Consider the following 18,708-nt stretch of genomic DNA (forward strand, 5'->3'; position numbering starts at 1 on the left):
CATTAGTTACAGACCTAATTTACAGAAAACTAGGACATTTTTATAAGAAAAAAACATGTAAATAACAAATATAAAAGACAGACTTGTAAGGTATTCTTTTACATCGTTCTATATTCATTATTCTTTTATATTGTATTTTTGCTCCATTATTCCTAGTTTTGAGTGTGTCACCACATCAAATTCTACACTTTTTCCCCTGAAAGACTGTACATCCAACAGATGAGTGTGTCAGGATTGGGTAGAAAAGGAGCTACTGGTTAAGACTTAGTCTTTCCTAGCTTGGCTGGGTCATAATTAAACATGTGTCAAATTTAGTGAGATAATTATCAATAAGTCTTTCTACAGCATCTACCGTTCATAATATTGTAAAAAAAAAATTAAGTTTTTTTTTTTTTAACTTGTCCTGTCCAGCATCATAGCAGCAAAATGATAATCTGGTTGCTGTATCGTGCTGAACAAATTTGCTCTGCCAAGAGGAGGCCTATGGGTAAGGCTCCTCTTGATAATCTGATTCATTTATTTATTTATTTACTTTGAATCACGGAATCTCTGTAATCTTGCTGGACCTGACCGGAGGGGACAGAAAAAAATGAAAAATAGCAAAAAGATGCAAAAGGGAAAGAAGAAAGGAGACAAAAAGATCACAGACAGAAGGAAACAACCCTTCAATCCACACCATCACCAGACAACAAACTGTTACACCTGTACATGAACACACCAGAAAATTCCCTACATTTACAACAAAAAAAAAAACAAAAAAACAGAGCTGCTAGTCATTAAGAGTTTTTAAATAATAACCAAATCAAATACATATCATGAAAGTAGCATAACAGCGACCAGATACTAACTCACAGGAAAAATAAAAAGAAGAATGATCTCTTAGTATATAAATCCACTGAACAACTCAGTGACTGTGTCAGCATGCAGAGAATGAGGAATAAGGAGTGATCAGTGATGAAGAATGATGAGTGAGATCGTGCAAATGTGACCATGCCTCTCCGGAGGTCAGAGGCAGACCAGGGCAGCCCAGAAACCTGGGCCCCCAGCAGCAGCCCTGGAGCAATAACCGAAGCTACCCCACCATGAAGACGACTCCAGCCCCACCCGAAGGGCAGCAGAGGAGAGCCCCAGCAAGAGCCCCCCACGGTCTTGGGGCACAGGTCCCAGTGGGCCAAGATCAGCAGCCGCCGGCCCTGCATCTCATTCTTCATACCAAAGACTGGAAAGACCACCCAGGCTGTTACTAATGAAAAGTGCATAAGCTAGTATCTCTGATGTTAGGAAGGGAGAGCATCAGTGTCCACATTACTGTAATGGTACCACTGATCTAAAAGTGGATACTGGAATTTTAGAGTGACATATGTTAGACTGGGTGAAAACCTATGGCAAGGTGAAACCAGCATTCCTGGTTGGAAACATTCAGCTGTATCTGGGACTGAGAGCAGCCTGCTGTCGATCTGTTCTAAATCTCAGATAGGAGTCTGTCTTCTTCAGATCAATTAACTCTAAAAGTGATTAGAAGTTTCCAGTAAAATGCCACTGATCAAACACCTGACGTTATCCAAAACATGATTTGTCTCCAACTTTCCTCTCAGGTTAGTGTTCACTCCAGGACAATGTCGGACCTCATTCACAGAGTGTGTGTGTGTTTGGTCTGATTCCTACAGAAATGTGTGGAGCATCATGACAAGGAGAATCAGACCACTGTGGCCACTGTGTTAAGCAGCTGAAATCTTAGATTCATCAAGAATGGACACAGAAATGATCTAAAATGTGTTTCCGCAGTTTCAAAAACCATGAAAAGTGTCAGTAAATGGAAGACAATGTACCACAGTGGTAATTAAACCATTTTCCCAAATTTCCAAAACTTTGGATATAATGTTTGTAGATCTAAATATGCATCTTGAGCTGACAGAACTTGAACTGGCACCTAATTATCCTTTAATCATGATGTACAAAAAGTTCTGCTGCTGCTCACATGACATAACTCTGTAATGCCTTTATATCACAGGCTTTCACCAGCTCCACTCACAGAAAAAGAATTTGAAATAGTTAAATCCTATGCCAGGATCTGTGGCGTAACTGCAAGTACTTTTGAACCATAGCTATAAGAAGCTTAGAGGCTTGTTCAGGGGAGAACAACACTTCATTATTTCAGTTATGCGCTCAGAGAGCTGAGAGCATGGAGGAGGAGACTGAGGCTGGGGACAGACAAGTATGTATATTTCAGATCAGTTCTGAGATAGTCAAATATTCTTTTTGATGTTGTCCATAGTTGTGCCTGATTGCTTGATTTTAAGTCATTTTAGTTCTGGCTTCCTTCAGGTCGGCATCATCAACCGGGAGTTCCTCCACCTGCAGGTCAGCTGACCGGGAGGCTGTCAGACAGCCCAGCAAGAGTCGCATCCATCGTCACGCCAACCGTCTCTCAGGTGTCTTCCACCGTGGGCCTGCCCCAGACTCCATGGCACTGACTGCAGGTCTCAGGTCATCACGGTCTGTCCAAGCCAGGAAAGGAAGCAGTATGTCACACTCATTGACTTTCTACCGGCATGTTGGTATTATAAAGCTAGCTGATGCTACAGGTTGTAGCATTTAAACAGGACTCTGCTAAAGTTTTCATTCACGACATGGATTCTTCACCACAGTCTGAGCCGAATAGCGTTCTTGTAAGTTCTTTAAATAGTCTTCATGAACAGTTCTCTAGACTCATTTAAGGACTTTCCAAAGCTCTTCTTTGGATGTTTCTGCCTTTTGTTCTGTTCTCTGTCCAGACGATCCCAAACTGCTTTAATAATGACCTCAAGTCCAGGTTCTGGGTAGGATCCATCCCCCATCAGACCGGTTTCCACTGGTTTTCAGTCCTGGTCTTGTGTCATGTGACATACCTCAGCCTTTTCTCACTGTTTCCCTCCCTAAAGAATGGTTTCTTGACAGCCAACTTTACGTGGAGATCATTTCTAATCAGTCCAGAAGCATGTCTCAGGTCCTGCGTCACATCTTTTCTGGATTATTTCCTGTCACTTTCAGATACTGTTTATCTGCTGTAGATAGTTTTCTAGGTCTGACACTTTAGCTTTTCTCCTCCACATGTCTAGTTTCCTTGAAGAACACATTGCACACCATGTTGAGAGATACCAAGTTTCCAGCTTTGGGAATTACCTTGTTGGTACAGAAATAGTGTTTTGTGACTGTTAAACTGTTATCTTTGGTATTGTACATACATAACTATAGAAATGGGAACAAATGATGTGTCTATATACCACACATGCGCATTTTCTTGTTCAAATGACTCATAGGTCAGTGTTAAGTCCCTTAAACAAAAATATACAGTACAGTACTCTGAAAATAATCAGGTACAAGGCCTGGACTGAAAAATTAGCCACCATCTAAAGGAAAACTTTGTGGGCCCTTTGAAAACCCTTACCCAAGGCCACCGACAATAAAGAAAGTCAAGAGAATAGTGTTTAAAGATATAAGGAGTGGCTCAAAACTTTTGTGTGGTGCTGTATTTCACAGTGAAAGAGGGGATAAAATCGGAAAGGGTAACACAATATGCCATCAGTGCTATATATAAGTTAACATTTTGCCATCATCACACAGACAAACAAGGGAGGGAGGGGCCACAGTGTGGAAAATGTGAGACAGAAAGTTTAAATGTCTTTTTCTACCGCTGCGTTTTCCATTTTAACCACCTAAGATTGCTCATCTAAACTTTATGGAAGTGCAGTACTTGTTTTATTTATGTGGGAAGACAAATACAACACAATAACATCCATCAGAGTGCATCTTACATCATTTCCTGTTGGTGCAGACTGTTGTGTTATTGTATGTTTGTTGCCAAACTAATCCACCCTCAAGACATATACAGAGAAAATTGTACCCACTGAATGTCTTCAGATGAAAAAATATGGTTTTGCGTCAATTTTGCATGTCGGCTCATGTGTGCTCATGTGTGCAGTGGTCTTTGCAGATGCTCTACAAGTAGAGGACCCTTCTGAGCTGTCCAATCAAATAACAGCCCCTGGCATCCTGAAGATCTTTGGAAATGAAATCTGTGAAGGTGCTCACTATAAGAGCGTCCTGGCTACTACAGAATCCAGCGCAAAGGAGCTTGTCAAGGAGGCCCTTGAACGGTGAGACCATGTGTTATCTGCTCCACAGGCCTGCCTGCCATATGTGGTTGTGTGTCCTTGTGTGTCTGCTCAGAGTGAGTCACGTCCCTCATGCTTCCTCTGCTGCAGTACACCTATGTGCTATCAAAGCAGTCTGAGCTGTTTCAGAGCTGGGTTTTGTGTAGCTTTGGGGGTTGATGAAAGGCTAGCATGATCACGTTGCTACGATTAATACATTTCAGATGAACAAAGTCGACTTGACCCGTTGTGCAGTTTTTTGTAATTGCAGTACAGTGCTGACAGTGTGTGTGTGTGCCAAGCAGTTCAGTTAGTAGTTCTGAGAAGGTCTAACGCCACAACCACAGATTTGTGTGAAAGACGGCCAGTGTTGGCTCAGACTCTGAGGCAGTCTCTGACTGTCAGTCTTTGCTTATGTGTCAGCCAAAAAACATAATGGAATGATTAATGCAATGGTATTCAGCTTGTAGGAAAGAGCAGATCATTATTCTTGTTCCTCAGTGAAAACATTTCACTGTAACTGTGACGTCTGGTTACATGTTTCTTTAACATATATTTAGTAATGAGGTAGCACTGTGACTCTTGACATGGTAATGCCTGTTATAACTTCTGGTACGGTGCTGAGAATTTCTAGAGTCACATTTATTTTTCTAAAAAATATTGAAGCTGCACTTATTAATGTTTGTGTTATCACAGTAATATGTCACTATATGTCAAACATAAGGTAGGGAATAACTCACACCCTCGTAAAACCCACTGGACACTACATGTGTGGCAACTAAAAGAGGATAAAAAAATTTGTTGCTAGCTATTGAGAGTAATGAAGGAACTCAGATGCTGGTGGAAACCAAACCAGAGGATAAACAATCATTTGATTAGTTGAAACCTTTAAATAAATAAATAAATAAAAACAACTTTAAATTTTTGCCTACTGATGCTGCTTTAAGTCTACTTAATGGGAAAGTATAAATTACTGGTTTGCTAGCTATGCTAGTAGCTTAGCAAGCATTTGTTAGCATGCCACAGAAAATGAAGATAAAGGCAAGATAGCATGCTGCCATATACATTAAAGTTATGACAGAATAACTTAATACTTACAAAATAGCTTCTGCTTGCACCAATACCACTGAGTTGTTGGCCGCCATTATTTAGCTCTGAAAAATTGTCCAGGATACACCACCCTCCTCTGCCGCTACGTCAGCAAAATGGTCCGTTTAGTGCGCGTAGTGTTCATTGTTTCACACTAGATTCTTGGTTGAGTTTAGGGCAGCATCCGGGTACTTTCAGTGCAGAGTTTTAGTTGAAATGTCAGTGTCACGAGTAAAACAGTTCTCCATAAACCCAAGTCTTTGGGTAGATAGTCTAACATTCACCTCCAGGTTCTTGTATTTTTGTGTCGAGAAGAGTGGTGCTACACTACAACTCTTCTAGTTTGGTGATGGTATTTTTATTACAGTTATTTCCATTAACATATAAATTATTTGCTTAAGGTATGGCCTGAGCAAGGAAGAGGCCGAGTCCTACGTCCTCTGTGACACCATTGGCTCCATTGACAACCATCAATGGAAAACAGAAGGCTTCAGAGTAGTGGGCGACCACGAGAAACCTCTCCTTCTGCAGTCACTATGGAAACCCAGAGAGGGGTTGGCAAGACGGTTTGAAATCCAAAGGAAGAGCTTGGTAGAGGAAAAGACATCCAAAGAGAAGGACACCATCACTGCTGGTAAGCCCTAAAGTGGGGATTATGTCACTCCAGGCCACATCTTGAATCAGGGAGCTGACACATCCTGAAATATAAATCTTTACCATTAAATGAAGCACTCACAAAATAAAGCCAGTTTTAGTGCTCTTTTAAAATGTTACTAGTGTCAACCAAATAAATTTTGCAGACACTATGATTTAATGTAACACACCCTTTTTTTAATACTCTCAGCAGCTAAATGTTATAAAGTCTACAAGCTACAAAATATCTGATCCACTCATATTTATGAAGCATGATGTAACCAAAAAATACTAGAACTTTCCACAGATGCTACACACAAACACTGCACAGGACTGTAAAAGTGTTGGGTGGACCTTTTTTTGTCCATGCTACAATAATTTCTGCTGGAGGCCCCAGCTGTGGTTGACACAGCTGTGGTGGTGGTGTAAGTGTGTGTCCTGTTATGTGTTTTGTTTTTATAAATGGCGCAGCATGTGATAGGCTTCTATCAGTGTCAGCTTGTGGATGCCTGCTGAGGGGGGTGGACTTATTTTTTAATGTGCATGAATTCTGTCTTTCTTTCCACTGAGCTTTGCTTCCTGTATGGGGCTTCTCCCTGTTGACTCTGGCATACACATACCATGTTCAAATGACCAAGCACTGACAAATCTCACCTTACCTCAGGAAAAAATGGGTGTTGCTCTATTGCCACATTCCATCACCCCTGTGCCTAATGTATTTATACAGCAGCTCAATTTGCACATAGTTTTAACACCATCCGTTTCTCTCTAATTTGTTTATTTATGATCCTGTTAGGTATCAATGCCCAGGCTCGTAAGCTGCAGAAGAGTCGCTCCAGAGTTACCTCTACCCTTGTAGAAAGGACCGTGGGCCGCAGCCAGAAACTGTGGAGGAGCAAAAGTGAGATGGACCTCTTAGATACCGACACTAAACATGACACAGATCGTGATGCATGTGTCAAGGATCGACGTGAGAGCCTTGGTCACGCTTCAGCGCAGAGCTACGAGTGCCTCAAAACAACCCCAGAACAGAATCACATTCACAGCCTTACAGCTACTTCTGAGGGGGATGGCGGGTTAGGGGCCAAAACAGAGACCCTCTGTGTGTCAAGGCCAAGAGGCGAGCGGGAAGGAGAGGAGTCCGAAAGAGAGGAAACGGAGAGCAGCGACGATAACACCACACAGTACTCCATTCACCCCCCTCATGACTGTCCATACCTGCTGCTGCTGCAGGGCTGTAACCTTGCACAGGTATCTTATCCAAACACATATTTGTACCTGACCCTGAAAAGCAATCATCAATCATAGTTTAGAAACACTAGCAAAGCAAGTTAGGCCTGTTTCTATATGTCAAAGTTCGGGGCTGTAGTCAGAGAGACATTGTTTGCAAGAGTTGGGTTGGCGAAGGTTTTTCTTTTTTTATTATTCTAGTCTTAGGAAGAACTTATACACATTATACCAGGTCTCTTCAGCCCAGGTCCTTAAGGGCCATTGCCTTGCATGTTTTAGTTGTTTCCCTGCTTCAACACATTTGATTCCACCTTGCTAGTACTGAGTTGGAGCCCCTTATTGTATTGAGATCTGGTGACTGTGGAGGCAACTAGAGTCCAGTGAACTTATCGTCATGTTCTAGAAAGCAGCTGGAGATGATCTGAGCTTTGTGACATGGTGCATTATCCTGCAGGAAGTAGCATCAGAAGATGCTCCACTGTGTTCATAAAGGGATGGACATGGTCAACAACAATACTCAGGTAGGCTGTGGTGGTTAAACCAGGCCACGTTGGTACTATTACACAACCGGCAGTCTGAAGCGTTGATCCAAGGCAGGATGGATCCATGTTTTCATGATGTTACCAGCAGATTCTGAGCCTAGCATCTGAATGTGGAGCTGAAATGGAGACTCATTAGACCAGCAACGTTTCTCCATCTTCTGTGTGAATTGTAGCCTCAGTTTCCTGTTCTTACCACCCGGTGTGGTCTTCTGCTGCTGTAGCCCATCTGCTTTAAGGTTGAACGTGTTGTGTGTTCAGAGATGCTGTTCTGCAGACCTTTTACTGCTTCAAAACACGTTGTTAAAATAAAACAGATCTCCCCAACTGCTTGTCAAGTTCCACAGAAACCTGTTAATGATCCATTAATTTGAATCAGGTGTGTTGAAGCAGAGAGACCTGCAGGATTGTGACACTTGAGGACCTGAATTGTACATCAGACCCCTACCAGCTCCTGCAGTTTTAAGTGCATGCCTGCAAATTTAATCTATTTACAAAATATTGATATCAGGCTCTTACTTACTGTAAAAACACCCTTTTAAATGCTGTTTGATTAGTGTAAAAACAGAGTGATTGTGGAGGGAAGCAATATTGCAAAGCTCAGCAAGCTGTACGTAGAGAAAGGGTAAATGAAAACACTGATCAGGAAACAGAAACAAACCACCCTGACATTGCTTCCTGAATGATTACCAGTGGTTTGAAAACTGTGGACAACTGCTTATTCTTAAACACTGAGGAGATTATGACTGTACGTCATTACTGTTTTTACAATAGATCCTTCATAATCATCTACTCCTGAGAAATGAACAAAGTTTATCCAGAGCATTTATTAGTTTCACCTCAGTGTGTTAAATCTGTCCAGCTGGAAAAGAGAAACATCACAAGAGGAGTGTCAAACATGATAATCACAGCTCATTGTGCCTGGTCTAGCTGGATTTAATGAAACATTATTTGCCTAATCCGGCTTGCACCTAGACCGTATTTCTAATCCCTCCACGTGACAAAAAGTTTTCACTGTCTGAGACTTTCAATACATTAATGGAAAAAAGTATCACATTCCTTGTTTTATTGATTTATTAAAGAAATCAACAATAGTTCACATTTGCTGCCTGTACGGACTGAAACTGTTTATGACTCTGAAAATAACAAGACTATCCATAAAAACTACGACAAGCTTCTAAATTTGGATCAGTGTCAAAACTTAAAGCTTATTGTGGAGTTTTAAACCAATTATGATACTTATGATAACATACTACTGTACAAAAGTCTTAAATCACCTCAGCTCTATTTATTGTTAGGAAATCTTTGTTCTTTGCTTTGTTTTTTGTTGTGTGCCGACACAACGCAGCAGTCCCTTAAGTTTGGTCCCTTTTATATATCTGAATGACTTATAGGTCAACATAAAGTTGTTGAGCAAATGCTCCTAATGAACTGATCATCATCAAGTCTGAACACCTCTGTACAACAGATGTTTGCTGGTTTGGAGCAACAAAATGTCCAGGAGGAAAGACATCAGCAGTCATCTTGGAGAAGCAACTCTTGCTTCCTATCAGTCTGAGAGGTGTTTTAAGACCATTTTCAAGGAATCTGAAGTCCATCATTCCACACTAAGATGGATTATTCAAGACAACTGCCAATCCTTCCAGGAATGGGTGTCCCAGCAGGTTCAACCAAAGGTCATATTGTGAAATGTTTAGAGGAAGTTGAGATAATCAAAAACAAAATTTCTGACTCTCCAGGCCGCGGTCAGCATCTTAAATGTCAAAGTTCATGAAAAAAGACTCTGACTTTTTTGGAACCACAAGACTTCTGGAGCAATGTCCTTTGTCTAAAGTCACCAGCAAACCAAACACAGCATATTAACACAATTATCTCAAACTAACTGTCAAGCACGGTGGTGTTGGGCTGATAATTTGGACGTGCTTTGCAGCCACAGGACCTGGACACCCTGCAGTCCAAAGTGTTCTAGAGGCAAATGCAAAGTATCTGTATCTGAGAGCAAAAACTTTACAACAACAAGAAATGACTGAAAAAGAAACTATACCCTAGTAAAATACTGTGGTTGGACTTAAAGCAACACTACGTAACTTTTTTATTTGTAAACTCTGAGCTTCAGACTTGTTTTGATGACACACTAACTTTTATTTTGCACTGGAACTGCAGCATCCCGAGGCTGAGAAACCACACGTCACATCTTTTTCCTGCTCGGGGGCATCACGTTAACAGCTGTGTTGTGCTTTACAACCAAATATCAACACATATCAACACACTTTATGACTGATTCATCAATGAAACACAGGAGGAAACTAACAGAGGAAGGGAGGTAAAGAAAAAGAGAAATGGACAGAGCAAAAGATAAGACAAAAGTCAACTGACTGACTTTTACTGGCTGGAGAGATCCCAGAGAGGAGACTGGATGCAAGACTGATGCTGAATTCACCGTTGTTAGGGGGGGACAAAGTGAGAAAATCAGTGTTGCTTTAAAAGAGCTGTGCATATAAGAATGTCTGCAAACCGCTAAAAACCTTTCAAAGATGAGTGGACCCAAAAAAATCCTACAACATACAGAAAACAATCACTTAGAGTTCTCACTGCTAAACATCATTCTGTAAGCTATTCAGTCATGGAGAGTAGTTCCTACGTTTGTAGTTTTGTAGAGTTGTTCCTACTTTTAGTCTTAGTGGTTGTTTAATAAATAATGATAGTCATTTGTCACAGGTCATATTTATTTAACTTTAAGACCTGGTCAGGATCAGGTAAATTTTTCATTATGTTTGGATCCATAAAATCTTACAACTGAAGAAGAGTGTCTTTTTTTCTCGTGACTGTAAGTTTGCAGCGACAAAACTTCAGTGTTGGTTTTGTGGTCACACGATTGTTGGATTTGGAGTTGAAGTGGAGAAAAGGAATACATACAGGTTTATTTATTCCAGTAAATGAAAAGTCTCAACAAAAAAAGATAAGAGCATCACCTATGGGAATGTATCATCAGAGCATCAAAAGTTTGAGAACTGTTTCAGCTGGAGTCATCATAAAGTAACTTACCTTTTATCTCTCCGTTCAGGACTTTGTCATCTACCTGCTAGCAGCCCCAGACATTGTTATCGGCCATCAGAGAAATCGTGACGACAGGTCTAAAGCTGACATTCATCTCTTTGCTACCGACATCCTTTCTAAACACTGCTGCTTCCATCGCCACAGTGCTGGTGGGTCCATCGTGCTCAGCCTATATAAAGATGCTGTTGTCACAAGGAACGGAGAAGTTCTGAAACACGACATGCAGCTGAACCCTGGTGATGTTATTGGATTGGGACAGCACTACTTGTTCCTTTTCAAAGATCCTTTAGCTGTCACACGTAAGGTAAGACACGGGTTCTTTTAAAAGGTTTGCCATCTATTAATTTTTTAAGTGCGAGAATCCAGCATCGTATTTCTTGTTACAGGAAGCTAACAGTGCTCCTCCTGAGCCCAGCTTGTCTGCTGCTCCATGGATCCTGAGTGACAGCCCTTCTGCAGCAACAAGCCTCACCACTGATGCGATCCTCTGCAACAACTGCCTTTCAACTTCCACTGACTTCCACAGCTCAGACTGCAGAAGCCCTCCATTTCTCAAGTCTCCTGAAGGCCACAGCTTGACTCTGAATTTTGAGTCTGGGGATGAAGATCACATCGTCAAGGAGATTGTTGCCATGGGAAGTGGAAGCAACTTCCTAGACAGACCCCCACTGACTGTTTCCTTTCTGTTGTGCATGTGTGTTCAGTATTCATCAGCATGTCTTCAAACCTCGGACCTTCGCAGGCTTCTGCTGCTCATTGCGAGTGGATTTCAGAGTGCCATATGGGTGAGTTGTAGTAAAAGGGATATTAGATTGTAGTACTGCTTTTACTGTACCACAAGAAGAAAATGGTTCATTATATAACTTAGCAAGAAATTTAGCAGATTTGGTCACATTTGCTACAGCAATGCATCACACAACTGAAGTTTCACGTTCGTCCAGAAAAAAACATGCTTTTGACCAATGTTTACACATAAACAAAGGCTTCAGTTCCAGTGTCATGTCATGTTTGAATACTTTGTGCAGAACAATCATCCCTGATCGTGGTTAAACTCAATAATGAACATTATCTGCCTCCACAATTATGTGACAAACTGTTAATAACTGCAGACAGGCATTAGGGGCACTTTCAAGGAATGCAAGGCACATAAGGTACTCATGATAGGGATCTTACCCGGATCTTATCTTCTGCATTAAAGCAACATTACATAAGTTTCCAACCTTAAAACAGACGTTTTCCATATTCCTGGAGCCGTCGTCGCCCTGCAGCATCCTGAGGCTGAAAACCTGCACTTTAATGCATTTTTTCAGCCTTGAATCACATCGCCGTGTTTTGCTTTACAACACTGCGTCACCTGACCAGCAACTGGGTATCAACACAATGGCTGTTACTTATGCCCACCAAGAAACCAAAGGAGGACATTGGCAGAGGAAGAGATAAAAAGAAAGAGAGAAGGTGACAGAGCAAGAGAAAAGTCAAGAGTCAACATCGGACTGAATTTTATTGACTGGAGAGAGCTCAGGGAAGAGACAGGATGAAGACAGATACTGAATTAGCCGTCTTTATGGAGCGTAAAAGGGTCTGCCAAAGTTCAGAAGTGTTGCTTTAAAGATGAGGTATCTTTGACAAAAGAGCAGGAAGTTTTGTCTCACTGATATCTGGAAAAGTCCAGTCTGCTTTGTCTGGTCAGCTGAATGGTCAAAAAGCTGGAATATGAAGCTGCATTTCTTGTACCTTAGAACTGAAATGTCTGAACTCAGACTCACATCTTTTTTTTTATTTATTTTTTATTTTTTACCTTTGTGTGTTTGTAATGTACAAAATGTGAAACGACCATCCAGGTTGTAGGTTTTGTCTCACTAAACTAATTCTTCCCAGCAGTGATAATGTTTTCTGAAATTAAGTAAAAAATGAGCTAAATGTTCATTCAGGGCATTTTATCTGCCTCATTAATTAATATAGCACGAAGCGGTGGTCAACTTAGTTCATTGTGGACCAGAGTGTGTTTGTTCCATTCGTTCAAATCATGAAAATGATCCAGGTTATTTAAGTAATGCCACAGATAACTGATATGAGGGAATGAGACAGTTTACGTGTGGCCATGCGTTAGTTGTGTGTGGAAAAGGATAATAAAATTGTGTCCATAAGATAATGGTTAATTCTTTTATGACTATAGCAAACAAGAAATATGGATAATTTATTTGTTTATTTAACTTTAGTCTTGGGATGAATGATGAAGATGTAACTTACTGGGTTCGTCTACCTAAATAATTTGCTATAAAACAACAGGACACCAGGTACACCATTCTATCACAGTTCCACTTCTTTGTTTTCCAGCAACTACAAACGTTTTATTTCTGTTACTTCTATTTATTCTCAAGTGATAAATGACAAGTTTCATGTTGCAAATTAGGAAAAAATGTCTCATTGAATCCTAACTTTTTTAATCAATAACCCTTTGTAATGGAAGAGATGAGTCTGGATTAAAGTTGTCATTGAATCCAAATTTTGTCTCTCTTGCAGGAGCACACTAAGGATCTAGCTGCAGTTCAGCCTGAAGTGTAAGCACTTTTCTGTTTTCATTCAATCACCAATGACACATGTTTGATAAACTAATTTATCAGTTGATTTTCCACCTTGCAGTCTCAGTGGTAAAGATTCAAATCCCGAAGACCTGCAGCCTCTCAGCTTGCATGAGCTGATTTCAGGACTGCGCCCTCTGGTGGTGTGGATGTCCAACAGTCTGGAGCTGCTGCAGTTCATTCAGCACCAGTTGCCTCTTATCCTGGAGTGGAAAAACCAAAAGGAGCAGGGACGGGAAGAGGAAGGACAGTGGGAAGATAAGGAAAGCAAGGAAGTTAAAAACTTGGGTGGGTGGTATTGGTTATATAAATCACGTGACCATTTTTATCTTAAACAGCACTTTAAATCATAATCCCAAGAAAACAGATGATGTTGCTAAAATGACCAGAAAAGACTGTTGATGCATGAGATATGTAATTGCATCATTTCTAAATTATCACATGCATTTTTTGCATCATGAATAATCTTGTACAAACAATATTTAGCCCAGTTAATATTTAAAAGATAGGGCATAACTACAGGTTGATTGATTTATCAGTCAGGCTGAAATATCTTTAAGCACAGTCCAGATTTTAAAATTACGTACTGTAATTTTACAGATATCCTGTAAATGAATTTGTGTGTATGCTTCTGCAGTGCTGCTGGAGCTTCATCTGTCCTGTATCCGCTCAGCCAGTGAGGAGACAATGGCTGTCCTGGAGGAAGTCATCATGCTCGCCTTCCAGCAATGCGTCTACTACATTACCAAGGTAACAGTGGCATATCCTGGAAATTATTCATGAGGGGGTCAAGATAAGATAGTTAATCAATTTATTGGGGGGTTGGCCAGTTAGCTGATATCACTAGACTGGAACTCGAAGCAGGATCATTGTGAACTTTGGTTATTTTTTCTTATTAATATTATCAAGAACACAATCTGAAAACAAAAGACAGAAACTCACAGGCAGAAATGATTGACAGACAGCAGTTCAGCTTTCTGGCAAGATGCAAAGCAAGATTTACAAAGCAGCTATGCCACAGAGATTCTTTGAGGTGGAAGTTCGTTAGCGCTGTTAGCTGCCTGTCAGCAGCTCCAGCAGCTCTGGAAAGCTGTGGAGATTCCCGGCAGGTTGTGGCAGCTGCAGGAGGTGCTGCTGCTATGATTTGAGCTGCTGTCTGTCGCCAGATGAAGATCAGCAAGTAAAGAATAAAGTCCGGTCTTACTTTTCCACCCGTTAGAAGTACAAATCCATCCCATTGCAGGAACATTTCATCAGAAACTCTATGAAAGAATAGAAGTCTGAAACTAGCAGATCTACACCATATAAGTTCACATCCCTTCATATGTGTTGGTGGGCGTGGTTTTCTCTGCCTGCAAGGCGAGGACCCGCCTACCTGCATCTGGAGGGAGGGGCTTTGGGTTTTTAAAATTTCTCGTGACGTAGATAATCTCTCTATGTCATGAAAAACATAACCTTGTTGTACGCTGTAGAGAGCAGTATGAGCCATTTTTTACCCACAAAATCCCATTTTTAAAATAAACTAAAAAGATTCATATTTTATCAACAGTATTTGTGTTTTTCATCACAATTAAGTGTGTTGTTTACAGTCCAAAAAAGACATTTTTGGGTGCACTACCCCTTTACAGAGCTCCGGTTGGACATCAGACGATTGGTCCAATCACAGGTAGGTGATGACAGAGCCATCCAATCGGTGACAGGTGATGGCATGGCCAGGTATTTGCTGAGGAGAGCCCGACTGCCAGTCCATCACCTGGCTGCAGCCAAACACAGTCACAAAGGCCAAGGCCTGGGGCCATAACATACAACATATGAACACACAGAAAGACCAAGCTGTGCATATTTCACACATATTTCATTTTTCATGACAATATTCAACTCAACTTTATTAATATAGAACTTTATCAAATGAGTAATAGCAACAAAATAAAGAACACGAAAGGACACAAAAAAGTTAAAAATATAGATTTAAACTGATTATTATAAAAGAATGAAAATGATAATAAATAATAATAGATGGTGATATAAAAAAGAGGTCTTCTCTTTAGTCTTCATGCTAATGAACTTGACAAGCTACCAGTCAGAGTTGGGGTGCCTCCCCCGCCCTCTACTCCCACTAGCTTTGCAAAATAAATAATTTTTGCATTTCTTCATGAGTTATTTATTTGGCAACCATAGAATTTCATGGTTTGCCAAGTACTGATTATGTTCCCAATTTTGGTTGGAAATGGAAATGGCTACCTCAGCTTAGCACCATGTACCACACAATAAACCATAGTAAGGTCCAACCCTGTAACAGCTCCATCTGCTCCACTCACTGATGATTAAGATGTGCAGCTTAAGACAAGAAAATAATCAGAGACAGACAGAGAATAAAGAGTCCAGTTAGCCACTCTGACAGCTTTCTACAGACCGAGCAGCCACACTGCCAGACCACACTGCGGGCTTTGTAACAAGGGAGAGAGACAGGACACCAAGGGCCTTTGTTCAAATATGCGTGAGAGTTGTTGGAGGATGAATACTATTCACCTTTCACTGCTACTTCTTTTATTTTTAGCTGATCAGTGGATTCACAAGTTTGGCAATAAAATGAAAGATTTGTTGCCCTTTACAGGAGACTTATTATGTCCTTTTTTTCCACAAGCTGAGACAATTTCCTGAGTTCTCTCTGAATTTTCACTGAAATACTTTCAGTCAACAAAATACCACAAAAAGACAGTACAACCCCTGTTTCTTTGGGAGAACACAGTGATCCATTAAACTCTTCTCCACCTCTGGAGACTACTTTTTTGCTATTGATAATAATCAATAACCTACGGAGCCCCCCAGGGGTCACAGGAATATTTTTTTCTTTTGCGTTCCTTCGCAATAAGTTTGGCGATCCCTCGATAGATGCTGATTACACAGCCTGTTGAAGGCGTTTTGCTCAGTTTCTTCTGGTGTTTCTGAACTTAATCTGTCCCTCTCAGCATCAAGTCAACATAACACACACCTGACGATGACTTTATGTCCACGTTAACAGAGGAAGTATGTTGTTGTAACGTGTTGCTTTTCAGGATTAATTACAAGTGCAGAAAAGAGGTTTCTGTAATCAGAAACGGCATCAAGCATCTTGCAGCTTTGGCTACTTGTGTTTAGACTGTAAAGTGAGATTGATATGATTGGCAGTTTATTAAATACACTCCAATTTCCTTTCTTAAATGTGAATTATTAACTGCTCAGAGCAGCTTATTATTAAGAAGACATTTATCTATTTGTGTCAAAAAATACACATGATGTAGGCTTCTCCTGATCATTTAATTTTTTTTCTTTAATATAGATAATTTTGTCTGCATTCTGCCATGTTGAATTGTATAAAAGACAAGAAAAGCCTTTTGATTATGTAAGTAGTCCAGAGGTTTAAAAGGTTTGTGTATCAAATATGAAACATTTGGCCTTATAGGGAATAATTTAACATTTCTGTTAGCTATGCTAGCTGCTAACTTTGCTCTACTGTCTGTTTGCACATTTTTATTTTAACTCAGTTCCCCCGTTGAAAGTTTGGAGGAATATTTCTCAGAGTCAGATTCCAGGTGAAGAAAGTTAGATACATGCCCACTACCCCAAATCTCAAAATCCAACATGGCCACCTAGCATATAGCTGCAATAACGAACAGTTTATTAGCACTTCTGTCAGCTTGTGTCATATTCAATCATTCACACACCAGCAGTAGTAGTTTATAACTACAGTGTTTACAATTGCAAATATTTGTTGCTATTGCCACTCTATTGCTAATAGCTAATTAATGCTAATAATTGCTGGCTTGGTCAGTACGAAAACACTCCTGGTTTTCTGACTTGAAACCCAAACGTGCTAAACTCAGGTTGGATGCAATTCCCAACTCTAAGTTCCTTCTTTATTGGGAAATAAAATTACCTGTTTATGCTAAACTAGCTGTGCTAATGCCATCCATCTTTTAGCTCCATGCTTAACACACGTAGCCTAGACTGTTCCCAAAAACATCAATGCCTGTCAATAAGAATATTTGTTGTATTTCTTTGTACAGAGTTTGTGTTGTGCTCTAGATTTCACAGTGTTCCTTGAAAAAGAGAAAAATAATATTCCATTGTGGCCACGGTATCCAGTTATGTGCATTTTCAACGAAGCAGCACCACACCCATGGCTGTGTGCCCAGGAAAGTTTCAGACGAATTTCCAGCTGAACTGCGTGGGCGTGCATCAAAATCATCCAAAGAAATGCCAATGAGTAGATGGGCCTGCTGAACTTCAAGCACTTAGTCTTTCAACATTTCTTCCTCCTCAATCAGTTGAACAAAAAAAAGCTGATAGATGAAGAGGAATATCAAACATAAACTCTCCTTCCCATGATGCTGGAAGCTCCAAATCAGCAGTGTCCATTTAAAGAGAACTGGGCCATGACATGTCAAGTATTGAGACAGCATTAGTGGTTTGCCACAATGTTAGCTGCAGCCAAGTCCAGGCCTCACATGTGGTGCCAGTTGGATCTCATAGAGACTTTGCATGATGTGCCAATTTTAAGTCCTCTTCTGTAGGCCTCCAGTGCATGAAGGAACTAAATCTCTAAAGAGGAAACTACAGGAGTTCCTCCATTTTTGCCCAGTGCAGGGGATGTGGTTATCTAAGTACCTGCTCTCGGATAGCATTAGCTCCTCTCAGCAAGTCAGCCTGACAAACTAAATGGGTTCCAGATGTGGTTTGTCAGTAAATCCATAAATAATCAGAAAATGTTCATGATTCTTGCTGAACTCAGGAACTTTATGATTTATATTTCATGCTCAGCTTGGCTTATCTTTTATGGCTATTCATGATTGAAATTATGTACTTAGCCTTTTGATAATCTATAAATACATCTTCATGCGTAATAACACGTTTAATGACATTTTTTAGACCAAATAGAAAATAGGGAAGCTTTTCTTCAATTGTTCAAACTGTCTGGTTTTCAGATTTAGTTTACTTCCTTCAGACACATCCTCAGTTTTTCTCACCAGTTAATCCACTCACATCGTGTCATCCGTCACGGCTGTCACATCATAAAAAGCTTAGATCCATGAAGAATGCGATGAAGCCGCAGGTGTCAATCAACAGAGTTACCTCAACAAAAGCCCAGTTATACTGGAGCAGCTACCCTGTAACCTCACTGCCAGGTTCACAGAGTTCACATGATTATGGCAACACTTTATGTAGCATGGTCAGCAGGGGTATTCAAATACAGCATCAAGACAGACAGTTGAACCAGAACTTTTCCATCGTCACACATATAAATCATGTCAGAAGCGGGGTCATTTTCAGTGGTGTGTTTATTCGGAGATATTTCATGCTTGTTTGTCGGAATTTGAAACAAAAGGCGCCACTGGAGAGTCGCTATTCCAGCTGAAGACATGTCGTGATGAATAAAGACACACTTTAACAGGCTAGTGGGCAGAC

General features: G+C 40.5%; 1 protein-coding gene across 1 annotated transcript in view; it reads left to right on the plus strand.

Annotated features, from left to right (window-relative positions):
* Positions 1-2,429: 2,429 nt before the first annotated feature.
* si:ch211-176g6.2 (ras-associating and dilute domain-containing protein) overlaps positions 2,430-18,708 on the plus strand; it is a 30,367-nt gene continuing 14,088 nt past the window's right edge. The window contains exons 1-9 of the mRNA XM_041973093.1: positions 2,430-2,522; positions 3,962-4,136; positions 5,624-5,856; positions 6,652-7,106; positions 10,689-10,985; positions 11,068-11,466; positions 13,205-13,242; positions 13,325-13,551; positions 13,901-14,013. Of these exons, the coding sequence (XP_041829027.1) occupies positions 2,465-2,522; positions 3,962-4,136; positions 5,624-5,856; positions 6,652-7,106; positions 10,689-10,985; positions 11,068-11,466; positions 13,205-13,242; positions 13,325-13,551; positions 13,901-14,013 (1,995 nt within the window). The 5' untranslated portion in view covers positions 2,430-2,464. The remainder of the gene's footprint in view (positions 2,523-3,961; positions 4,137-5,623; positions 5,857-6,651; positions 7,107-10,688; positions 10,986-11,067; positions 11,467-13,204; positions 13,243-13,324; positions 13,552-13,900; positions 14,014-18,708) is intronic.

This window comes from Melanotaenia boesemani, chromosome 21 (assembly GCF_017639745.1).
Source record: "Melanotaenia boesemani isolate fMelBoe1 chromosome 21, fMelBoe1.pri, whole genome shotgun sequence".
Classification (NCBI taxonomy): domain Eukaryota; kingdom Metazoa; phylum Chordata; class Actinopteri; order Atheriniformes; family Melanotaeniidae; genus Melanotaenia; species Melanotaenia boesemani.